The sequence below is a fragment of the Ursus arctos genome, unplaced genomic scaffold (assembly GCF_023065955.2).
Source record: "Ursus arctos isolate Adak ecotype North America unplaced genomic scaffold, UrsArc2.0 scaffold_12, whole genome shotgun sequence".
Lineage (NCBI taxonomy): Eukaryota > Metazoa > Chordata > Mammalia > Carnivora > Ursidae > Ursus > Ursus arctos.
This window is the reverse complement of record NW_026622786.1, coordinates 30,482,347-30,504,437: the sequence shown is the minus strand read 5'-3', so window position 1 is coordinate 30,504,437 and position 22,091 is coordinate 30,482,347. Positions and strand designations below refer to the sequence as shown.

Below are 22,091 nucleotides of genomic sequence, written 5' to 3'. Positions count from 1 at the left end.
CTCTTCTTGGTTCTGCGTGCGTGTGTGTGGGGTGTGTGTGTGTGTTAGGCAATCTATACTCTGGACCCTCCCCAGCATTGCCCTCTAGCCTGCATGGATGTATGTAATTAAAGACGGGCAAGTTTGCCTCAATGACAGTGACTTTTCTGCCAGAAATTCACTTTCCCTAGAGTGGGAGCTTATTTCTAGAAGGCAATCAAATCTCTTAGCTATTCTGATGTCAAAAACCAAACCAAAACAAAAACCCCGAAACAAAAAAACCTCAAAGCCTCCAGAGACCTGAACAACTCGTGATATATTTTAAAAGCTGAGCTCCCTTAAACCCACATGTTGATCCACGCCCAGCTGGGTCCTTATGTTATCAATTAGAAGGACTCATGTGGCCGTGCGTGAAGCACATTTTAAAAACATCTTTTCCCCATTTAAATAGAGGCTACACCAGAAAAGCAGGAGGAATCAACACTTCACCCCCCCTTTTTGGCTCACCTGGCCTTCATTTGTGCAGCCTGATAGCAGCTGAAGCAAGACCGCCTTGCTCGTTTATCCACAATGAACAAGTGTCTCATCCAGAACTGGACATGTGCTTGACTATTCAGAGGCAGGAAAAGTGCCAGTACTACTCCCTGCCCAGGAAGTCTGAATATTTGCTTTCTGATGTCTATTTGCCAAATACAATCTGTTGCCATGCCAGTTTATTTTAATCAGTGCCCATTAAAAAGGTCTTTCAACTTCCGGTTTTGGAAACTCTTGTGCTAATGCAAAACACTGTCCAAAATGAAAACTCAGAACAAAGAAGCCCCCTATTCTCAAGACTGCGGGATGCATTTCGCCATGGTGGACAAGTCAACTTAACCTAATAATCTACGGACTTCGAAACAGCATCATACGCTGACTGATGGTAGCTACACTTGCGGTGAACGCTGCAGAACGCATAGACCCGGAATCGCTACTTCGACACCTGGAACTAATGTAACATGGTGCGTCAACTATACTTCAGGGGAAAAAATTTAGAGATCTACTGACTTTGAGGCAATAATATGCCAAGCCAAGGAGAATCTTTATCTGAGAATCTGCCCAGAAATACGGAAAATACCTTCTTCAACCGTGGTGGCTCTTTTCACATGTAAGACATCAGATTTCTCAATATAACCAAGTTAAAAATCAGACAAAAGTTTTTCGTTGTCAGATGGAGGTAGTGCTACAGAAAAAGTCACCATGAGAAACAAAGTTTAATGTGTAGATGCTTCTGCTTAAAAAGCCAACGGAGTTCCCCTGGGTTTTCTGGGCTGGGCCTTTTGGTTTTCTGCTCTCTATCACGGTGACCCCTCATTACTTGGAGCACTGACTCTAACACATCCCTCGGGTGACAAACACAACCACCCTACTTCTGGAGAAGATGGGCAGCGAGGACCACAGAACTAAGCAGAGGAGTCCCACTGAGCAGATGTAAGGAGCCCAAGGAAGGATCCTTGCTGCTCGTAAACATCATAGTTGGTCATCAAAAGAAATGTGTTCAGTCTTCACACTTTGCTCCTAAAATTTCACACCCCACTGAGGAAGAGAGATGTGGGGAGGAAGGATAGTAGGGGAGGAGGCATTTGGAGGAGGGTGTGTTCGAACTAATTTGACCCAGCTCACATATTCGCCTGTGGCTGAGCTGAGCTATTGCCAGAGATGTTTTCAGAAATAGAAAAATATATTTCTTAAGGGATAATCTGTTTTATTTCTTTAGCTTGGCATGGAGTTGTCCAGATCTGACTTCCTGCCACCTCTTAGGCGGTCTGCTTCACAACTGGATTCTTATCTCTGCATCTTTCAGCATGGCAGGTTGTGGGGAAGAAACTTTATCACAGAAAGATGTGAATAACAGAAGAGGCTCGATGGGGAAACAACAACAGAAGAATTTTAAAGAAAGGTGAGAGGAATCTCAAACATTTAGCCCAAAGGAGAATGTTTGCAAATATCACCCAAAGAGGATTATTATAAAGAAGAGCAGACAGCTGTTCTTTATCTCTCTTGAGGGCAGAACATGAGGAAATGAGTTTAAATGGTAGCAATAGGGATTTAGGTCACAGAGAAAAGAACTTGCTGATTATAGGGATTGGTTAGTTATAAGGGGAATTTATGGAATCTCTTTCTTGGAAGATACTTAAGCACTGGACTGAAAACGATATACTCACTGCTGGAAAGAAAAACATACTGTCTGCTAGGCCTATGTGTTGGCTGCGATTACGTACCAGCCAATGTCCCAATCTCTTGATATCTAATTGTAATTATTTCACAAGCTTACTCCTATAAGGAGAGTGAACTAGACTACCTTTAGTTTACAGAAATTTTCAATCACTATTTATCATTTTTAAAAATTGTCCCTCCCTACTCTCTGAGCTAAAAGACATTCCTTCTGCAGACAAACTCAGCAGGAGGGGTAACTTTGATGTGGTTGTAATTTATGAGGAAAGGGGACAATATTTCAAGGCAGGAATGAATGAATTTATTTTTAAGATTTTATTTACTATTTTGACAGAGAGAGAGCACAAGCAGGAGGAAAGAGAGAAGCAGGCTCCCTGCTTGATCCCAGGACCCTGGGATCATGACCTGAGCTGAAGGCAGCCACGTAACCGACTGAGCCACCCAGGCGCCCCCCAGAAAGCAGGAACTTAAAACCCTTCAAAATGCTCTGCCTATCGCTTTCTCTATCACTGTGGTATGGCCAACCTATCTGCACCTGCATTTTGGTTTTCTGTGGTTATCTTATTTTTTTTTTAAGATTTTTATTTTTAAGGAATCTCTATACCCAACGTGTGGCTCTCACTTATGACCCTGAGATCAAGAGTGGCCTACCCTACTGAGCCAGCCCGGCGCCCCTGCGGCTATCTTACTTTAACTTCACCTGCGCACATGGGGGGTGCAAAGAGTGGATCCTGCTGTCTTTACAGTCACACCAGGGTTCCCGCTTGTATCTTTCTGATCCCTGGGACTTAGTCTCTTGCCCTCTACTTTAGTCACATCTGTGTTGTTGCTTCTCTCTTCACCTGGACTAACCTTGGGAGCCTGAAGAAACTTCAGACTTCTAGAAACATAGGAAGCCCCCACAGATGCTCCTCATTAAAAGCTCTTACCTGACTCAGGTAAACCTAAGGATGTGCTTGACTTCTGCTTTAAGAACACATAATATGGTCAACTGAGGATTGCTGAATAGAAGCCTGAGGGACTGGGAAAGGCACACCCAATTCGAGACCTCAGCATTTTATTTTGCTCTGTGAAATGCAGCGTTTCTTCCACTCTTAGTTTTTTTCTGCCTACACATCTGAGAAGCCTTCAGTATCTTACTTTTTTTTTTTTTTTAAAAGATTTTATTTATTCACTTGACAGAAGCAGCCAGTGAGAGAGGGAACACAAGCAGGGGGAGTGGGAGAGGAAGAAGCAGGCTCCCAGCAGAGGAGCCTGACGTGGGGCTCGATCCTTGAACGCCAGGATCACGCCCTGAGCCAAAGGCAGACGCTTAACGACTGAATCACCCAGGCGCCCCCAGTATCTTACATTTTTGTAGGACTTGGGAGTTCAGGAGACTCTTCACATGCATTGTTACTTAAGTGTTCTTACTGCCAATAAGAGATCAGGTCTATGTTTACTAAAAGGAAACATGGTTAATACCCCCGGCTCAGGTAACAAGACTAGCACTTAAACTAGAGCTTCGAGTCCAAGGGCTGTACAGATACATGTGGAGAGTGGCCTCCCCCTAGCACCCCCTTCCTTTTCCCTTCCTCTTATTATCATCAGACTTTGAGTACATTCTGTTCAGGGGCCACAAGGCAAGTTACATAAAGTAAAGATAAATGATGACAACATCTAACCCATCCTCCTGCATGGATTTGTTTGCAAAAGGAAAGTCTTCTAGCTTGGAGAATAGGGAGGGACAATTTTAGAAACTGATAAACAGCAACTGAAAACTTGTCTAAACTAAAAGTAGTCTAGTTCACTCTTCTTACGGGGTGAGCTACTGAAATAATTACAATTAGGATATCAAGAGGCTGAGACATTAACTGGTACAAAACTGCAACCTACACACAGGCCTGGAAGAAAATCTCACCAAAACTAAAAGGCATAAACCTACAAGAAAGAAGGAGGAAAAAAACAAAACAAAACAACCCAGGAATGGAGACAATAGCAGTAAAATATTGGAAGCTGGTGAAGAAATGGGTGAGTGACCTAGATGTGTTATTGGGAGTTCTTCGATAAAAGGCCCAGCCAGATCACCTTAAGGGAAGTTCTCAATCAATATGTCCCACCCACGAGCTCAGAACCTACTCATTCTTAAATAATCCTCTATTAGTATTCTCAGAGAGATATTACACCCATGAGATAAAAACAGATATATATTTTTAATTCATAGGAAAAATGTTTTGGAATTTAAAGATTTGAATATAGTATTTAAAAATTCAGTAGGAAACTAAAAGATAAAGATGAAGAAATCTCTTAGAAATTAAGGGAAAAAATAGAAAACAGAAAAAGAAAGGAAAATTAGGGGATCATTCAAAAGGTTCTTTTGGGGCGGGGCAGAGGGAGAGAATCTCACAACCCTGAGATCATGACTTAAGCCAAAATCAAGAGTAGGATGCTTAACTGACTGAGCCACCCAGTTGCCCCAAGAGGTTTCATTCTAAAATGATTTCTAGAATGAGAGAATACAAAAAATAGGAGAAAAAAGTAATTCTAAAAATCTTAATGCTCAAGGATATGAGTTTCTAAACTGAAAGGACTCAGTTAATGTCTGGCATAAAGTATGAAAATACACCTAAATCAAGACTGTTGTAAAATTTCTTCCAGAAAAAACCCAACCCAACCAAACCAAACAACAACAACAAACAGGCCAGGAATCTGAATGGCTTTGAATTTCCTAAAAGTAATCTTCAGAGCTAAAGGTCACTGAGAAGTGCTTCTAAATTCTGAAGGAAAATTATTTATGACCTAAAATTCTATACTCTGCCAAACTATCTACCATGTGTTTGTATAAACTGAGGATATTTTCAGATATGCAAGGTATGACAAACATTTACTTCTTATGTACCCTTTCAACAAAGGAAGAGGAAGACATGGGATAGATGAAACAGGCCATTCAAAACTCCAAAGTGCAGGGAACCCCCAGAACAGCGGTGAAAGAATGTAAGATAACAGCAGTGTCCAAACAGAGAGAGCAACCAGTTCAGACAGAACAGGTAAGAAGGCTCCAGGAAAGATTTAGTGAAGGAAATGAATCAGTACAAGATCTGTTGTCTGAATGTGTTAAGAGGAAACTGAGTCCACTGGCAGAGTCAACAGATGAATTAGTGAGAAGTGTACAGAAAACTAAGCTAATGTGTGTGTGTGTGTGGGGGGGGAGATAATCATTAATTCTAGGGAAAATTAAAAGTCATGCAGGAATGGGGCGCCTGGCTGGCTCAGTCAGTTAAGCGTCTAACTCATGGTTTTGGCTCAGGTCATGGTCTCAGGGTTGTGAGATCAAGCCCCACATCGGACTCCACACTGGGCATGGAGTCTGCTTGGAATCCCCTCTCTCCCTTTGCACACCGCCCCCCAGACCCCACTTGCATGTTCTCTCTCTCTCTCAAAAAAAAAAAAAATCATGCAAAAGGGAACAATATTATATTAATATAGCTAAATTGTGATTAGCATTTAGGTAGTCATAGTAACGTGAACAGTAAATATTGATCTACCCCCAAATTTCAGTATATTTCTATTCGGAGGGTGGTAGGGATGGGGGCATGAATATATATAATTGGGGCACAGGGACAAAAAAGAACTAAATTGTCATTTTCCATTGTAGGAGATGGACAGAAAAGGCCTAAAACTGATAAGTTAAGAAGTAGCAATATTATACTTCTATTATTTCAATATGTGGATTAATGTCCAAAATAATCAGCTAAGAGTCAAAAATGGTGCTCTGAGGAGCAAGAAAAGGGAGTTGGGGGGCAGGGACTCATGCTCTTCACAAGTCCTGTGAACTATTTCAGGCTTTCAACCACGTGCCTGTACTACTGTGCATAAGGCTAAAAAGGTTTTCTAAAAAATTAAATACTTTGCCTGTCGCCTCAAAAAAACTTTCACGGACTACAGGTTTGGGACTTTTGAACTCGTAGGGCTTCTGCGGTTCCTTTCCAGCACCATTTCCATTCCAACTGTTCCTCCTCTTTGCACCATCTCAGTAGAGAATGTAAGTTTTAGGAGTGGAGTGTTCCAGACAGGGTTAATATAGCCTTCAGGAAGTATCCCTGATGGTGCCCAAAGCTATGATATGAAAAAGCAGGGACCCGGCTTCCTTAGACTAACACACATTCCAGGTATGTACGTAGATCTCCCCAGTTCAAACATGTGACTTGGTTTTGCGCTCTGTGTTCAGATGGAACAGAAAGCGTAATCAAAGAGAATCTGTCTAAATTAAGGATTGTTTTTGACACAGAGGCAGATGCTGCTTGAACCCCCAAATTATGCCATATAAGGTCTGAGTTCCACAGCTTAGATTACTGTGCAAACTGAATGCACCGAGTCTGTGTTTGTATACACACTTCTCTCGACTGGCTACTGCACTATGACCTCTCTTCATCTAAACTTGCTACTTAGTGATCCAGGTATGAAACCGAAGGAGTTCGGGACAGGATAGTACCACCGGGTTCTCAGGTGAGCCTTTTTCACACTTACGTGACGTTGGCTTCCCTTAGGAGACGTCTTTAAAATGAACCAGAGGCTAGGCTGTTAGTAAAAAGTCATTCTGAAGCTTTATCACATGTGATGCTAGCAGGGTTAGAGCCCAAGTGACAGGGTCTGTAAACCTTTTAACTTCTAAATCAGCGTAATTAATATTGCTAGAAACCATAACAGGAAGGGTTTTGGGTTTTGTTTTCATTTAATCTACTTCCAAGCCTATTTCTATATTAACAAAATGTAAAAACTCCTTCCCTTCAATCTCTGGTTTGTGGGGGAAGGGAGCAGGAACAGTAACCTCCGGAATTTAATGCACAGAGCAATAAAGGCCATAAAACCACGCTTTGCGTTTTATCAGGTTCGTGAGCTTGGCTGTGCACAAGAGTCTGGGATTATCAGAGCGAGTTCAGTGGGGTGTGTGCCAAGAACGAGCGCCATGCGGCAGCCCTACTGCTCCTGGACCTGGCTTCCTGGCCCCACCTGGCCTGAGATGAACTCTCAGGGTTTGAGGGTGTAGCTCGATGGCCAAGGCTAGTCAGGGCTCAGCAGGCACATGTTAAGCCCATATAAAATCCTCAGGGCAACAGAGCCTTTTTGGCGTGGTTCCAAGTGCATTCCCAACATATGGCAGAAGCTGCCAACAGCCCTAGAACCTCCTAGCCACGCAGGAGATTGGGAAAGACTGCGAGAAATGGCTCGTCGGAGATCCGGATGTGTCCGCATTCCCGTGACCCATTACTTATTCTAAAATGCTACTCTGCTAAAAGCTGTCCCTTCTGGTGCTTGTATGAGCCGTTCACAAGGAAGAATATTCCTAATCCGGTTCACAGAGGTCTGTATGTCCTCAGAATCATTACATTTAAGGTTAAGAGTCTTGTTTTCTCTCTCACGTGAACTACACGTCCCTCAAACGTCACTGACTAGGAACAAGCCGCACTCTTACACTGTCCTCAACTTTGCTGTGGATTGTGTGATTCCCCAAGCACAAAAGCATTTGTTCTCCTGCCATCATCTAAAACGTTTCAGCTGGAGGATGCGGTATTTGAAGTGAGAATTCTGGTAAGGATTAAGATAGGACTTCTCAAAATGCCCTTCCGTGCTTCTCCTCCCTTTAAAGCAGTCTTCTTTTTTAGCTTGTCTGGCTGAATGGCCCAAGGGAAGGCCAAAGATGAGGGCGTTCATCGGTTCAGTGGAAAATTAATGAAATTCTGAACAGAAAGGCTGAACCTGCCATGGCCTCTGACTGATCAATCAAGCACAACTTTTTCCCTGGGTTCACAGTGTGAATTGCAAGAATCCAAGGACAGAGGAGCCCAACTGGCTCACTAGACACATGCCAAAATGAGTGTCTTTCTCTGCTGTATCTATCTGCAGGGAAACTAAGAAAGAAGCAACATAAGGGCAGTCCGTTTGTGTCTCCCCCTCTGCACTGGACTCCCCTTGCCAGGCCTGCCTTCTGTACGGGGGTCAGAACACGTTCTCTGTTCAGGCCAGAATGTTTCAGCCTTGGGACTGAGGGGAAAGGGCAAGAGAAGGGGGGTGGAGCATAGCAGAATTTTGGGGGAAGAGGAACACAGCTCGAAAACAAAGTGCTTTGTTTTGCCATTTTTGTTTGCAGTTCATGAAAATATACTTTAAAAATTTAACTTTATAGATGAAAGACATGAGAATTTTATGCTTATCAAAGAGGATATGGCATGGGTTTTAAAAGGGTCAAGAAATTCTGGTTGAAGCCATTGAGACTGGAGACTGGTGGACAGTGCCCCGCCTCCCGGCAAATATGGTAATCAAATCTTAGCTTCCTTTTTCACTTCCTGCCCATTCATACGTCTGTACTGAAGTCTTGAGCTTTGAGGAGTTCATATTTCCAGTTTGTCTACATCAATTTTCTTTAATTAAACCCCAACCACAAAATAGCTTTATTAGTAGCTAACCAACATCTTCACCAACATCTCAACTGCAATCAGCATAGTTTAAACATTCCTTTTCTAACGGTGCTTAAAGCAAATTATATTTTTGCAAAACCCAACTGATGCCAATTACGTCCATGTGCAAACTGTGGGAATGACCTTTCTCTCTTGTTCGTCGTTATTCCATCCACTCATCCGTGCAATGAAACACGGAAGTGTCTGCTGTGTGGCGCACACACAGGCCACACACCAGCTAATACTCGACGGTCACACTCACCTGTGTGAGAATAGATGTACCACAAGGCCCCCGTCAGGAGCGCTCCGATCACAAACGCCGCAAATGCGATGCCCATCACGGTGAGGGTGTCCAGGCCGTGGAAAACTGCTGTAAGGAAGGGAAGCCAATACATACTTTCAGTGAGTCTGCCGCGGATGCTGCAATTTTGTATTTGTTTCACAAGCACTGTCAGGAAGGCTGGGCACGGACTAAGAAAATGAGGACGGAATGAGAATCCCGGCCAAATGCAATGTATCTGACACTTGCACACTTTTTTTTTCTCAAAAGAATAATGAAATGATCAGATTTCCAAGATACCCTCAGTTTGCAGGTTGCAGCCTCAGTTTGCAGGTGCTTTGGAAAATGAAGTGAGCTCACCTGGGTCTTATTCATCAAACACTTTCAACAACGAGACAAGAAAACACACCTCAAATACTCTGCACACACATTTTCGTGGACATTTACAAGTATGAGAGATAACAGGAAGAAAGGGGGTGATAAGGAGGAAACATCAGGTAAGGATCAACTGTCCCTATAGACTCTAACATTTTGCTGGTCCCCTCAGATCAGACCCTCCATCTCAACAATTCTGTATTGTGTCATTTAAAACCACCTACTTTTTTACACTTTTCCAACCGTGATCTTTCTGGGAGGGGGACGGAAATACTTCTCAGTGTGGAGTGATGTCAGTTTTATGGTCAGCAAAACATATAAATAGAACCAATTGTTCCTCCATTTGGCAAAGATGTTTATATTTGAAATTAATTCCAGGCCACAGAAATAGAACATTCCCTTTCATTTAAGAGAATTACCTTCTGTGAATCACTTATAAGAAGTTAAAATCAGCTTCCGAGACAGGGGATTTTCAGGAGAATAAAATTTCTAAGGTGTCTATTTTTTAAATAGAAATTTAAGGTGCAGATCTCCCCCCTATTTCTTTCTTTCTTTCTTTTTTTTTTAAGATTTATTTATTTATTTATTTGACACAGATAGAGACAGCCAGCGAGAGAGGGAACACAAGCAGGGGGAGTGGGAGAGGAAGAAGAGGCTCATAACGGAGGAGCCTGATGTGGGGCTTGATCCCATAACACCGGGATCACGCCCTGAGCCGAAGGCAGACGCTTAACCGCTGTGCCACCCAGGCGCCCCTCCCCCCTATTTCAATACCATTTCTGTGTTCTTCTCAAATCAGAAGCAACTCTGGCTGATCTCTATGTAATTACATCTCTTTGCCTTTCATCCTACTTCAGTGTAAAAGAGCTAGCTGTACAGACAAGTGTGACCTCCCCCCACCTCCGCGCAGCCCCAGAACCTGTAACGGGAAAAGTATGCCATGCTGCTGAAGATTCTGGAATTTTGGAATTTCCAAGTGCTGGTGGCTACTTTTCTAGCCACACGCCTTTTGGTGTGTTAACTTCTGGAAATGGGGATAGCACTGCTTCACCAGCTGAAGGCAGGTGAACAGGAAGAGTTTGTAAAGGGTCTGGAGATCCCGAGGGGGGAGTATGAACTGGGAAGAACTCTGGGGTGAAGACGAACCAAACCATCAACTCCATTTAATTTAGTCTGTAGGTACTAAAAGATGATTTGCCTTTTTATGCTTACAGATGCTAAATGGGGCACGACTGAAAATTTTTAGTAAAACTCCTCTGAAATTCTAAAAATGGAGATGTCATTTATGAAAATCAGGCTGGGTCAGTATGACAGAAATAGGTCCACATGTGTCTCTTGGTGGGTTCATGATACTCTTCCATGATACTGTTGAAGACAGACACTTAATTAAAACAGTTTAGCGCTTTGCATAAAGGAACTCTTCAGACTGTTATGTGTATGTGATGAGGTCAGCCATGGAGACTAATCCTGAGAATCTTAGGGAAGAAAAAAAGCACAGATTCTCCCCACAAGGCAACATCATCTAGAAGAGTTCTGGGTGCAAAGCCAGAAAGCCCAGGTTCTAGTCCTGCCTGAACGCCAATTATAACGACAGACAAGTCACCTAAGTATTTTTTGCTCAGAATTTCCTTCCGTATAAGGGGCACGTAGGTGGCTCAGTTGGTTAAGCATCTGCCTTTGGCTCAGGTCATGATCCCAGGGTCCTGGGATCGAGCCCCACATTGGTCTCCCTGCTCAGTGGGGAGTCTGCTTCTTCCTCTCCCTCTGCTCCACACTCTCCCCCCCCCTCCAGTTTGGGCTCTCTCTCTTTCTCTCAAATAAATAAATAAAATCTTAAAAAAAAATTTTTTTTTCTTCCGTATAGAGTGACAGAATTGGTCCAGACAAATCCCAATGCATCGTTTTGTAGTACTTGGTCTCTTTTCTTTCTTTTTTCTTACAAGTTCCCCCTCCTCCCCTTTCCTTACACACCCCCCTGGGACTAGAGATTGTCTCGAAGACACAGCAACTCGTTCCCTTAGCACTATTTCCCCGAGCAGGTAACTACTGTGGATGACGCAGAAAGCAAACCACTCCCATAGCTGTAAGTTAATGCTGTTAGGTCACAACTGGTATCAGGATGCAAATAATGCACTCTCTCTAAAGCTAAGTAGGCTACTACCTTCCCATTAAGGCCACATATGCCAGTGGGTCAACAAATTCATACTGAAAAGTGGCAGATGGGAAAAAAAAGAAAGAGAATGAAGGAAGGACAGAGGAAAGGAAAAAGTATGAGATTACGAAAAAAAGGGGAAGACAGGGAATGAGAGCAGAGGTCTTCTTATCAAAACTCAAAGTTTGCCAAATGCTCCATAACCAACTCATTCTTACAAAAAGCCCAGGAGGCTTCCTTTCGAAATAGATGCATTGAGACTTACGTGGAGAAATTGGACTCGGTTCCTTAATGCTTGGACCTATTTCTGAAAAGAAAAAAAAACCATGATGCATTCCACGGAGAAACCAAGTTTTAAGCAAAAGTTCATCACAATCTCTGCTGAGATTGACACTTTCCTATTTGTTAATTCTCTGTGAAAGCTTTGTCAGTTATCCTCTTTAGATGTCAAAACTGTAACGTGGGCTACTCAGAAATGTCAAGCATTGCAGTTAGTTAACAAACCGTACAGGCTCTCCAGTTTGAAGAGAACTTGAAGGCGAACTTAAGGAATTTCAGTCTGACAGCATGTATGTGTGTGTGTTCACCTTTGTACTTACTGACAAGAGGATTCAATACCTTTAAATACTGTATTTCTCCAGTGTATTCATGATGTTTTCCATTTTCAAAAAATTATTTTAATGTGCACAGTTTTGTGGGGCGCCTGGGGGGCTCGGTGGATTAAGCATCCGACTCTTGGTTTTGGCTCAGGTCATCTCAGAGTCGTGAGATCAAGCCCCGCGTCAGGCTCCATGCTCAGCTCAACGGAGTCTGCTTGGATTCTCTCTCCCTCTGCCTCTTCTCTCTCGCTCGCTCAAATAAATAAATAAAATCTTTGAAAAAAGATGTACATAGTTTTGTAAAAGTGTCCTTATTCTTAATGCTATTATCCTATAGTTCAGCTCCTTTTTTAAATAAATAAATATTTATTTATTTATTTGAGAGACAGCATGAGAGAGTGTGAGAGCATGCACAGGGGGAGGGGCAGAGGGGGAGGGAGAGGGACAAGCAGACTCTGTGCTGAGCGGAGCTTGACAGCGCGATCGTGACCTGAGCCAAAACCAAGAGCTGGACGCAACTGAGCCACCCAGGTGCCCCTCAGCATCTTTTCATCACACATCTGCATTATTACAGGGCTTTCCTATCTGGTCTCCTTGTTTCCACCCACTGCCCCTGCTCCTGCCCCAAATATTTCCTCCTCCATACTTTCCCCCGGAGTGAATTTTCCAGAGCCCAGAGTTGATTATGTTATTGTCCTGATTAAATTGCTCCATGACTTCCTGTACTCATAGGAAAAAAATCCAACTCCAGCCTGGCACACAAAAGTTCTGCCTTCCTCCACGACCGACCTGCTGGTAGCCTCTTTTCCTAAGTACCTTTCAGCCATGCTGGGCTCCTCCTAGTTATTTAAGCTCCCCAAGTGCTCCATGCTGCTCTAGGTCACCACACTTTGCAAGCCATCCCCTGAAACACCCTCCTCCCCCAGACCTGCTTTGTCGGTATTTTCACTGGGAGGCTTCTCGGACTCTCCCACAGCCCCAACCTCCACCCCAACAGGGCTGGTCTCTACCCACGTGGCTTATTCCACCCCTCGGCTGTCGTACATATGCTCCATCATGTCGTAATGCTCTAGATTCTTTTCTGCCCTGAGGGCAGGGTCGCGTTCTTACTCATCTGGACATCCCAGGGCTCAGCCTAGCACGGAACAGTCGTGCCAGAAATGTTCGGTGAAGGATGATTATTAGAATGTTGATGTACTTCTTGACAATGGAGACAACGGAGGGAGCTGGGAATAAGGCTAACAAAAACGTGTGCATACTTTGACATGTCTATAATGCTTTTGTGTTCAAATCTCACTTCGGGTTCACACCAGCCCTGTGAGGGAGGCAGGAAAAGAATTCTTATCACTATTTTACAAATGAGCATCCTGAGACTCTGCTATCATGTGACTTGCCCAAGGTCACAGCTGGAAAGCATCAGGGCAGGGGCTGAACCCAAATTCGATTCTGCGTGGTAGGCTACATGACTGGGGAGTGTCGCTCTGTCCTCAGCAGGGGAGCACTGATTAAGAAGCCACTTGTGACTCACAGTGAGAACAGCACAGACCAGGGGGTGGTGTATCATGGCCCGACACTTATTTTCATACGGCCTGTGAACTAAGAGTACATTCTGTATTTCTAAGTGACTGAAAAAAAAAAACCCTGAAGAATATTTTATGACATATGAAAAGTATGTGAAAGTCAAACCTATTCCATAAATACCATAAAGTTTTCTTTGAACACAACCACACTCATCATCTGTATACTGGCCATGCCTGCAATGCCGCGGAGGGGAGCATGGAGCCATCCGGGCACGGACTGCGCGGGAACAGACCCAAAATACCCACCAGCTGGCCCTTCACAGAAAAGTGTGCTGAGTCCTGGGACAGACTTCACCCTTGCCCTTTAGAGTGGCAAGTGGTGAGCGCTCAGCACGTCTCTCTTCACTTCCATTTTCATTCAGTAAAGACAGAACACTTACCTTGTGTTGGAATCCACAGTGGAGCAAAAGAAATTGTGAAAAACTGACCAAACCAGCAGCGGCTGAGGTCATGTTTATAAAAATAAAGAAGCTACGTGGGATCCTAAGTTCTCAGGATTAACCACCTCAGCTGGGCTGCCTACATTCCTGCAGCATGGGGTATGCTGGTCCCGCTCCAGGGGCAAGAATGCCACCACCGTGGAATGGCGCCCCCCGGAGTTGGGCGATGTGTGGCACTGGGACGAGGCTATGTTCAGGTTCTACTTAAATAAAGTTACTAAAATGAAAATAACTGTGAAAGTTTTTAAGAAAAAATTTTTTTTTTTTTTAAGAAAATCGATTTCAGTATGCAGAACACTCACCAACTACAAAATGAACACAAGAGACTGTCTCCTAGGAGTTTGGTCCCATCGGCCTATTGGCAGAGGTGAAATAATGATGGTGATGCCTTCCATTTATACACGTGTGTTGTGTTTTACAACTGACAAAAAGCCTTCGCTTAGATTTTCTCGTTTTAAACTCCCAAGAACCCTATGAAGTAGGGGTATCTAACCACAAAATTCTACTTCCAAGAGGCAGTGGTTGGATTCACTGAACTAAGTCCAAAGGCACTTAAAGGTCTCTATAGTGTTCATCATGTGAGAAATACACACACTTCTGGGAAGAGTTCCATCCAATCAACCGCCCATGGCTGAACTTTGTCACTCAGAATCCCTAAGTGGTTTTAAATAATGACTCTCCCCTAAGGAGACCTCACGTGTGAGAATGTGGGTTTCAGAGCAAGGCCCGTGTGATGGATGGCATTGTTTTAAAATTCTTAATGGACTTATGCTATGATCTAATCCTGCTCCCCCCACCCCAAATAGGGGCCTTCTCTCAGAGCTAACTAGAAACAGTTGTTGCTTATTTCCCCCGGGGGAAGTTCCTCCATAAACAATAACAAGTACAAGCTGCAGCACTGAGGTTATAGGATTTTAGCCTCTTTTTTGTTCCAAAAATCCCCAATAACCCCTGTGTACGACTAAAGGAGTCTGATCTCCACCGGAACCCTATAATCGAGCTGGCATGCTGAAAGGAAAACAGGGGAACACAGCAATATTTACTTTTGGTTTAAGGGTAAAATTGTAAGAAAGGAACCCCTGCTATTGCTGCAAAGAGAATGTTAACAATAGAAATTTATTTGCAGAAAGAACAAACTATAATCAACATTCTGAATTAAATCTCTTCATATACTCTTGAGCAAATTTCGGTCTGCCTGTAGAACCAAATTTTCCTCCTCAGATGGTTAGGCATGGTTTTCATAAACGGGATATTTCTGGGGTTATGCATGAGTAACTGACCGCAGCTTTTAGCTTTCAGCTTTCAATTCAGTTCTCCCAAACATGGTAGGATCGAGTGCAGGCCCACAGGGAAACAAGGTGTCTCCTTGGTACCCACATCTACTGGTGTTTTGGCAAAGAGGGAGAGAGAGGGAGGTGAAGGCTGGAGATTCAGGAGACCTCCGTGCAGATCTCTATTAACACCTAGTTTTTACTAACTTCACTGTAAACAAGCCCCTTCTCTGGGTTCTTTCAATATTTATGGCATACACTGCAATTGCCTGGTCCCTTATCTGCACCCTTCCACTTGATCGGTGGTTCTTACTTGGGGTGATTTTTGGCCCCCTGCACCTGACCAGGACATTTGGAGATATCTGGAGACATTTGAGGTTATCACAATGGGTAGTGCAGGGGTGTGCTATAGGCATCTAGTGGGTAGAGGCCAAGGATGCTATTCAGAATCCTACAATGCACAGGACAGCCCTCTATAACAAAGAGTCATCCCGCTCAAAAGCATCAATAGTCAGGGCTGTGAACCTCTGCAAGATACTGTAAAGGCCTCATGGACAGGGTAATGTGTTTACTGTATGCCTAGCATATAGTAGGTACCAATAAACATTTTTCGGAATAACCGTAATTGTTATGTATTATTACTTATTACTGCATACATCTCCCCAAAACCAACCTTCATGCTGCTTTCAGGGTAGTCTTCCTAAATGATCGGATCATTGATTCCTTACCCAAGAGCCTTTTTTTTTTTTTTTAAGATTTTATTTTTTCTAAGTAATCTCCATACCCAACGTGGGGCTCGAACCCACAACCTTGAGATCAAGAGTTGCATGCTCCACCAACTGAGCCAGCCAGGTGCCCCAATCTTTCGGTGGTTCTTAACTTTGAGAGGGGCATACTGGAGTATTTATGGATGAGATGAAATGTCTGAATTTCCTTCAACATAATCCAGGGACCGAAAGTGATAAAACAAGTGTGGCCATAAATTGGTAGTTGCTGAAACCAGAAGGAGGATTCATGGGAGTTCATTCTACTATTCTATTTTTGTATATATTTGATAAATACAATATATTTACATTCCAAAGTAACAACTCCTTATATCCCTCTCCCTTGGATAAAGACTGAATGACTTAGTCTGTCCATTAAGCATTTCTACCATCTTTCTATCCAGCTTCTCCTCATCTCTACCTCAGTCTGAGGACAAAACCTGGCTGGGTACATTAGAGTATTTTCGTTCTGGAAAAATCAAATGTGCTCCAAAAAGTAACGCCTCTCTTGGATTAACTTCCAATTGACGTTCACAACTTTCCCTTTCATTCCCCTTCCACCCCTACTCCCCCAAAAAACCTAGTTTGGCTGAGAGATTAAGAGGAAGGAAAGGAAATTAATATTTACTGAGTGCCCATGATATGCCAGGTGCTGTCCCGAGCACACTTATTTTTAAAAAGTTATGTAGTGGAAATTCAATATTTTGAACATTTAACTTGCTAAGAATTACATATTGTACATAAATCATGGCATATTTGGGGATGATGTTTATTGTTCTTTCTCACTCATTTTTTTATACGTGCCCTAAATTTCAGGAAAATGATTACTCTTCCCTTTCACCGTTTTCAAAAAATTATCACTGACGTGGTATAGCCATTTTTATTGTGTAAGCCCTAGTGTTCTCAAATGCCACAAAAAGGGTCACAGCATCCAAAGCAAACAGCACTAACATGCCTATACTTCAAAATATTTCAGAAAATATGGTAGGATGGCACTACCTCAACTATTTTAATTGTTTTGCCATAAACCACAATATGCATCAAGTATGCATGTTTTCTGGGCTTTTTTGTGACTTACAATTGAAAGTCACAGAACTTCTAAATTTTAATACTCTCTTAAACAGCTTACATGTTTGCCAACATCTTGCTCTCTGGAGAACAGAATTTTTCCTAAAATTCTTCATCTTCTTTTCAGGTTCACAATCAATTAGAGTATTTGGGTGTGAACTTAAATGCCAATGTGATCTGTATGGCATGAACAGGAGAAGGAGGTGGGAAGAGGGTGTGAAGAGATAGATGCCTATGTTTCTTGTAGTTTATTGAAAACTAGAATCAACCTCCACCTAGCATAAGGCAAAGGGTTTAGAAAGGCACAAACTCTGGAATCCAAGTGCCTGGATTTGAATCCCAGATCCACCGTTTGTTTGTTTGTTTGTTTGTTTATTTATTTATTTAAAGATTTTATTTATTTGACAGAGATAGAGACAGCCAGCAAGAGAGGGAACACAAGCAGGGGGAGTGGGAGAGGAAGAAGCAGGCTCACAGCAGAAGAGCCTGATGTGGGGCTCGATCCCATAACACCGGGATCACGCCCTGAGCCGAAGGCAGATGCTTAACCGTGGTGCCACCCAGGTGCCCCCCACCGTTTATTTATATGTGGTATGACCTCGGTCAGGTTACTTAATCTTATTCCACACTTGCCTCACAGAAGGGCTATGAGGATTAAATACAAGTATCCACACAAAGCATTCAGCACAGAGCCTTGGTACCAATAAATGTTAGATAATCACTGTTGTCATCTCTGTGACTCTCATCACCACAAGCACCACCATTTACTGTTGAAAGTTTCAACAGCAAAAGAATGTTAACCCAATGCTGGTTCCCAAGGGACTGAGATGGTGGCTATATGCTGCGGCAGCTCAGGCAAGCTCCATTAAAAATGGTGGCCCAGAGGACGGACCCAGAATTATTTTGTCTTGGCAGCCTATTCTCTCTGTCCACAGAAGGAAGAAACACTACCTGAAATGTGTCCATGCCATCGGCACTGGGAGCTAGAGAGCAGCTCTCTGCTTGGCTGCTGAAGCCGATAACCAGAGACTTTACCTATTGTTGCCCCAAAAAACCCCCAAGTGTTAAAAAAAAAAAAAAGATGAACCAAATGACCATGGAGACCTGGAACTTTGGCACAGCCTTCCAAGAGTACCTGGTGTGGTTAAGAGGACAGTGAAACATCCCACTGCTTGGGCAATTTTTACCCCCAAAATTCACTCCAGCTCTTAAGAGATACTTCTGGAGGTACTGTAGTATCTGTGGCTTACAACAGGTAACACACAAAGCTGGCAGGAAGAATGTTCATGACCCAGGTACTGTTGAATGAACTAATGCTATTAGGCAAATGGTCATATTCCCTCTTAACTGATTATTCCAATTCACCGAGAGGCAGAAGGAAAGCACAGACCCCAATGGCTGCATCATGCAGAAATGATTTCAAAGTCAAAAGAAAATAAACCTAAAAGGTGGGAGGAGTCACTCACAGAGCTGAAAACTGCCAGAAAACCAACCGCGTTCGGTGCAGTTAGCACATTTGCACACAGCCCCTGGGAAGCTGGCCTACAGTCTAACCTGCACTTGTTCAACAAACCTAAGCAATGAACTCTCTTTGCCACACGCTTCTCCACCAACAGCTACTCTCCATTAGCAAATCTTGTGAAACTGCTTTGATATTTGGTAAAACTTTCCTCCCGAACTTTTATGAAAAAAGAAAAAAACACAACACTGAACTTTCAGGATAATTACACTAAGTTTAAATAAAAGAATTACCTAATTTACAAGAGGAATTACTTAGAAATACCACCAAACTTAAAAGAAGCACGAATGAATTACTAGAAGTTACACTACTGCAATATTAATGCCCAATTATTGTTCGGCATAGAAAAAAAGCAAGCTGCTGCCATCAATTACCCACAGAACTATGTCTCTGCTAACAGGTAAGAGTAACAGATGGAGAACGAGGTAGTGGTTGTTATTGTTAAACCACTTTCGCAGTACAAAATGCAGCCAGCTGTTGCCTGATTGTGATATACTTTGCAACCCAATTAATTTACTTATTTCCTTCCCCTGGACCCAATAAACAGGGAACTCTTTGGGCAATAAATTTAAAAAACAATTTTTTTTTTTTTAAAGTAGGCTCCATGGAGCCCAGTGCAGGGCTTGAACTCATGACCCTGAAATCAAGACCTCAGCTGAGATCAAGACCAGAGCTGAGACCAAGAGTCAGGTATTTAACCAATTGAGCCACCCAGGTGCACCTGGGCAATCCATTTAAAGAAAGACTGTGGCTGGTACGCTGTTTCAAATGGTTGAAAACCAATCAGTCAAAGTAAAAGAGCAACAACAAAAAGAACTGCTGAGGAACTAATGAACGTCTAGTACGTACATTTCACACCACCTTTGGGATGGCTGGGGAATGAATTAAAAACTGTTCTGCTTCTTCAAAGAGTATAGCTGAGTGTACAGCGGAAAGGGTCTCTAGAAGCCATCTGGTCTAAACCCTTCCTTTTCCGGATAAAGAAAACGAAAGTCAAGGACATAAGGAGAGATCTCCAAAGTCCCTATAGCCAGTTAGCAGGGAAAGTTAAGAGTTGTGCCCCGGGCTCCTGACTCTAAGGCAGCACCCTCCCCATTACACTCTCTTGCCTTTCCAAAGTGAGCATGCCCCTGGGAAAAGGGCAGATGCCACCACCAGATATGTCAGTAAGAACAGCACTGCTATTTTTCACAAAGGTCACTCCACGTGTGGAGTAGACAGCATCCACGTGCCTCTATTCTATTAGGTACTGCGTGCTTATGCTATTAGCCCCTGCTGCCTCGCCTTGCCAAATCCAACAATGCTTAGATCAGAAATGCCATCCCAGGGCTGTCCCCAAACCTAGATCTGGTATCAGCTCCAGTCAGCAGGTCTCCCAGGGAATGCGCATCAACTGGAGACGGGATGCTTGCTGGCTCTTATCCAGGCTCCAGCGCCGTGCTCCTGCTCTGCCCCACGAGGTGATGGAAGGAGGCCTGGAGACCTAGGCCTCAAATATCTAACCCCAGAGGCTAGGAATCCACTTTTACTCTTCCAGACTTCTCTTAGTTTGGCACCCTTAGACAACAGTTCTAGATACTCATAGGTTGTTTCTTTTCTTTCTTTTTTTTTTTTTTTAAAGATTTTATTTATTCGACAGAGATAGAGACAGCCAGCGAGAGAGGGAACACAAGCAGGGGGAGTGGGAGAGGAAGAAGCAGGCTCATAGCGGAGGAGCCTGATGCGGGGCTCGATCCCAGAACGCCGGGATCATGCCCTGAGCTGAAGGCAGACGCCCAACCGCTGTGCCACCCAGGCGCCCCCATAGGTTGTTTCTAGACAGTGACAAACGTAGCTGTCCAGACAGGCCAAATGTGCATTTGGCTCCAGCCTCTCAGCTGTTGCCAGCTGCCCGTCAGCCACAATGCCCGTCCCCATCAAATGCTCTCCACAGTCCACAGGGCCTCACATCCATTCCTGATACCCCCATGGAGCCTGACTCTGCTTCTCTACTGGTTTGGCTGACTTGGCCTACACCAGGTCTGGCTTTGCCTTGCCTGACCACCTGAGGACACACCTCCAAGGACGCATCCTTTCCTCCTACGAGAAGTGCAGACTGCCGAATGCTCCTCTGTGTGTAGGAAGAGGCACCGTTGGCTTCAAGCAACAAATGTGACTGTCTACAATTCGGAAACCTGAATTATAAAAATGCATTTGGACGGTGGTTCTCAACCTTCCTTCTGCTCTGACCTAAGATGGATGGTATTCACATATACAACACCCTCCCCCCACCCAAAGGCATTTGCAATCTGGATACAGTCCTGGGACTGCTTGTACTCAGCACAAACGCTGCTAGTCGATCCTGAAAGATGGGCTGTGGGCTGTTCAATCCTGGCACGTGACGAGGAGCTTGGAGCCTTTCCTGCATCCTTGAGGAACATATTTGAATGGCAGGGGAGAGTGACATTGGGATAGGGACAACTTTGACTCTGATCTAATATTGAAAGAGGAAATCACTGGCAAACCTATCACTAATAACTCAGCCATAAGGCAGAGCAGACCCAACTAAATAAAAGGCTCCTTTGGCAAAAATCCTTTTCTGAAGTTACTAATGGGCCCTTAATGTATTTTTTTTTTTTTTTTGGTATTTTATTTATTTACACGAGAGAGAGAGCATGAGCAGGGGGAGGGGCAGAAGGAAAGGGAGAAGCAGACTCCCCGCTGAGTGAGGAGCCCAATGCGGGGCTCAATCCCACAACCCTGAGATCACAACCTGAGCTGAAGTCAGATGCTTAACCGACTGAGCCCCCAAGTGCCCCCACCCTTAATGTCTCTTTTGAATACAACTGTACTTTGATTTACAGTATTAGAGCTGTTGCTTCTTTTTAACTGTTTCAATACTGGAGCTTCTTAAGATGAGCAGCCCTCAGGCCTGTTCTCTGACTGAGCCTCCCAAAACGCACCTTTAGCTTCTGCTTGCTGGTGGACCACAGCGAGGGGCTTGGTGAACGTCTTCTTATTCTGCATCATGGCCCAAATCATCGACGCGTCCAGGGAGGCGCAGGCTTCATCTGGAGGCACACACTGCGGAAAGGCAGAGCAAAGCAGGGTCAGGGGTCACTCTGAAGAGCCTGCCCCAGCTCGGCCTCCACAGTGGTCCTGCGCCCCTTATCAGACAGCTCACAGCTGTTTACCACTGAAAAACAGGAGATCTGGGTGTTTTCCAAAGAACCATAAATAATCTGGGAGATAGAGTGGCAGACCCAGGATCGTCTCAGCTGAGCTTGAAGATGCAAATATCACTGGATGGCTTATAAACACTGCCTTTCTTCCCCATCTTCCCACAAAACAACTACAGGTTTTAGTGTTATTTAGTCTGAAAAGTAAAGAAACTATACAATGAGTGTTGGCCCTTCACCAAGCTGGCTTCCCATAAATGG

General features: G+C 43.8%; 1 protein-coding gene across 8 annotated transcripts in view; it reads right to left on the bottom strand.

The window, feature by feature from the left end:
- Positions 1–22,091, bottom strand: part of TGFBR3 (transforming growth factor beta receptor 3) — a 193,911-nt gene that overhangs the window by 4,863 nt on the left and 166,957 nt on the right. For 3 of the 8 annotated variants that reach the window (XM_026497623.4, XM_057310469.1, XM_057310470.1), the window contains 3 exons: positions 21,615–21,735; positions 11,697–11,738; positions 8,887–8,994 (listed from right to left, as the gene is read on the bottom strand). In XM_026497623.4, the coding sequence (XP_026353408.1) occupies positions 8,887–8,994; positions 11,697–11,738; positions 21,615–21,735 (271 nt within the window). Of the gene's footprint in view, positions 1–8,886; positions 8,995–10,017; positions 11,739–21,614; positions 21,736–22,091 lie in introns of those variants that run through there. The other 5 variants (XM_044383648.3, XM_057310471.1, XM_044383649.3 and 2 more) reach the window with 3 other exon arrangements.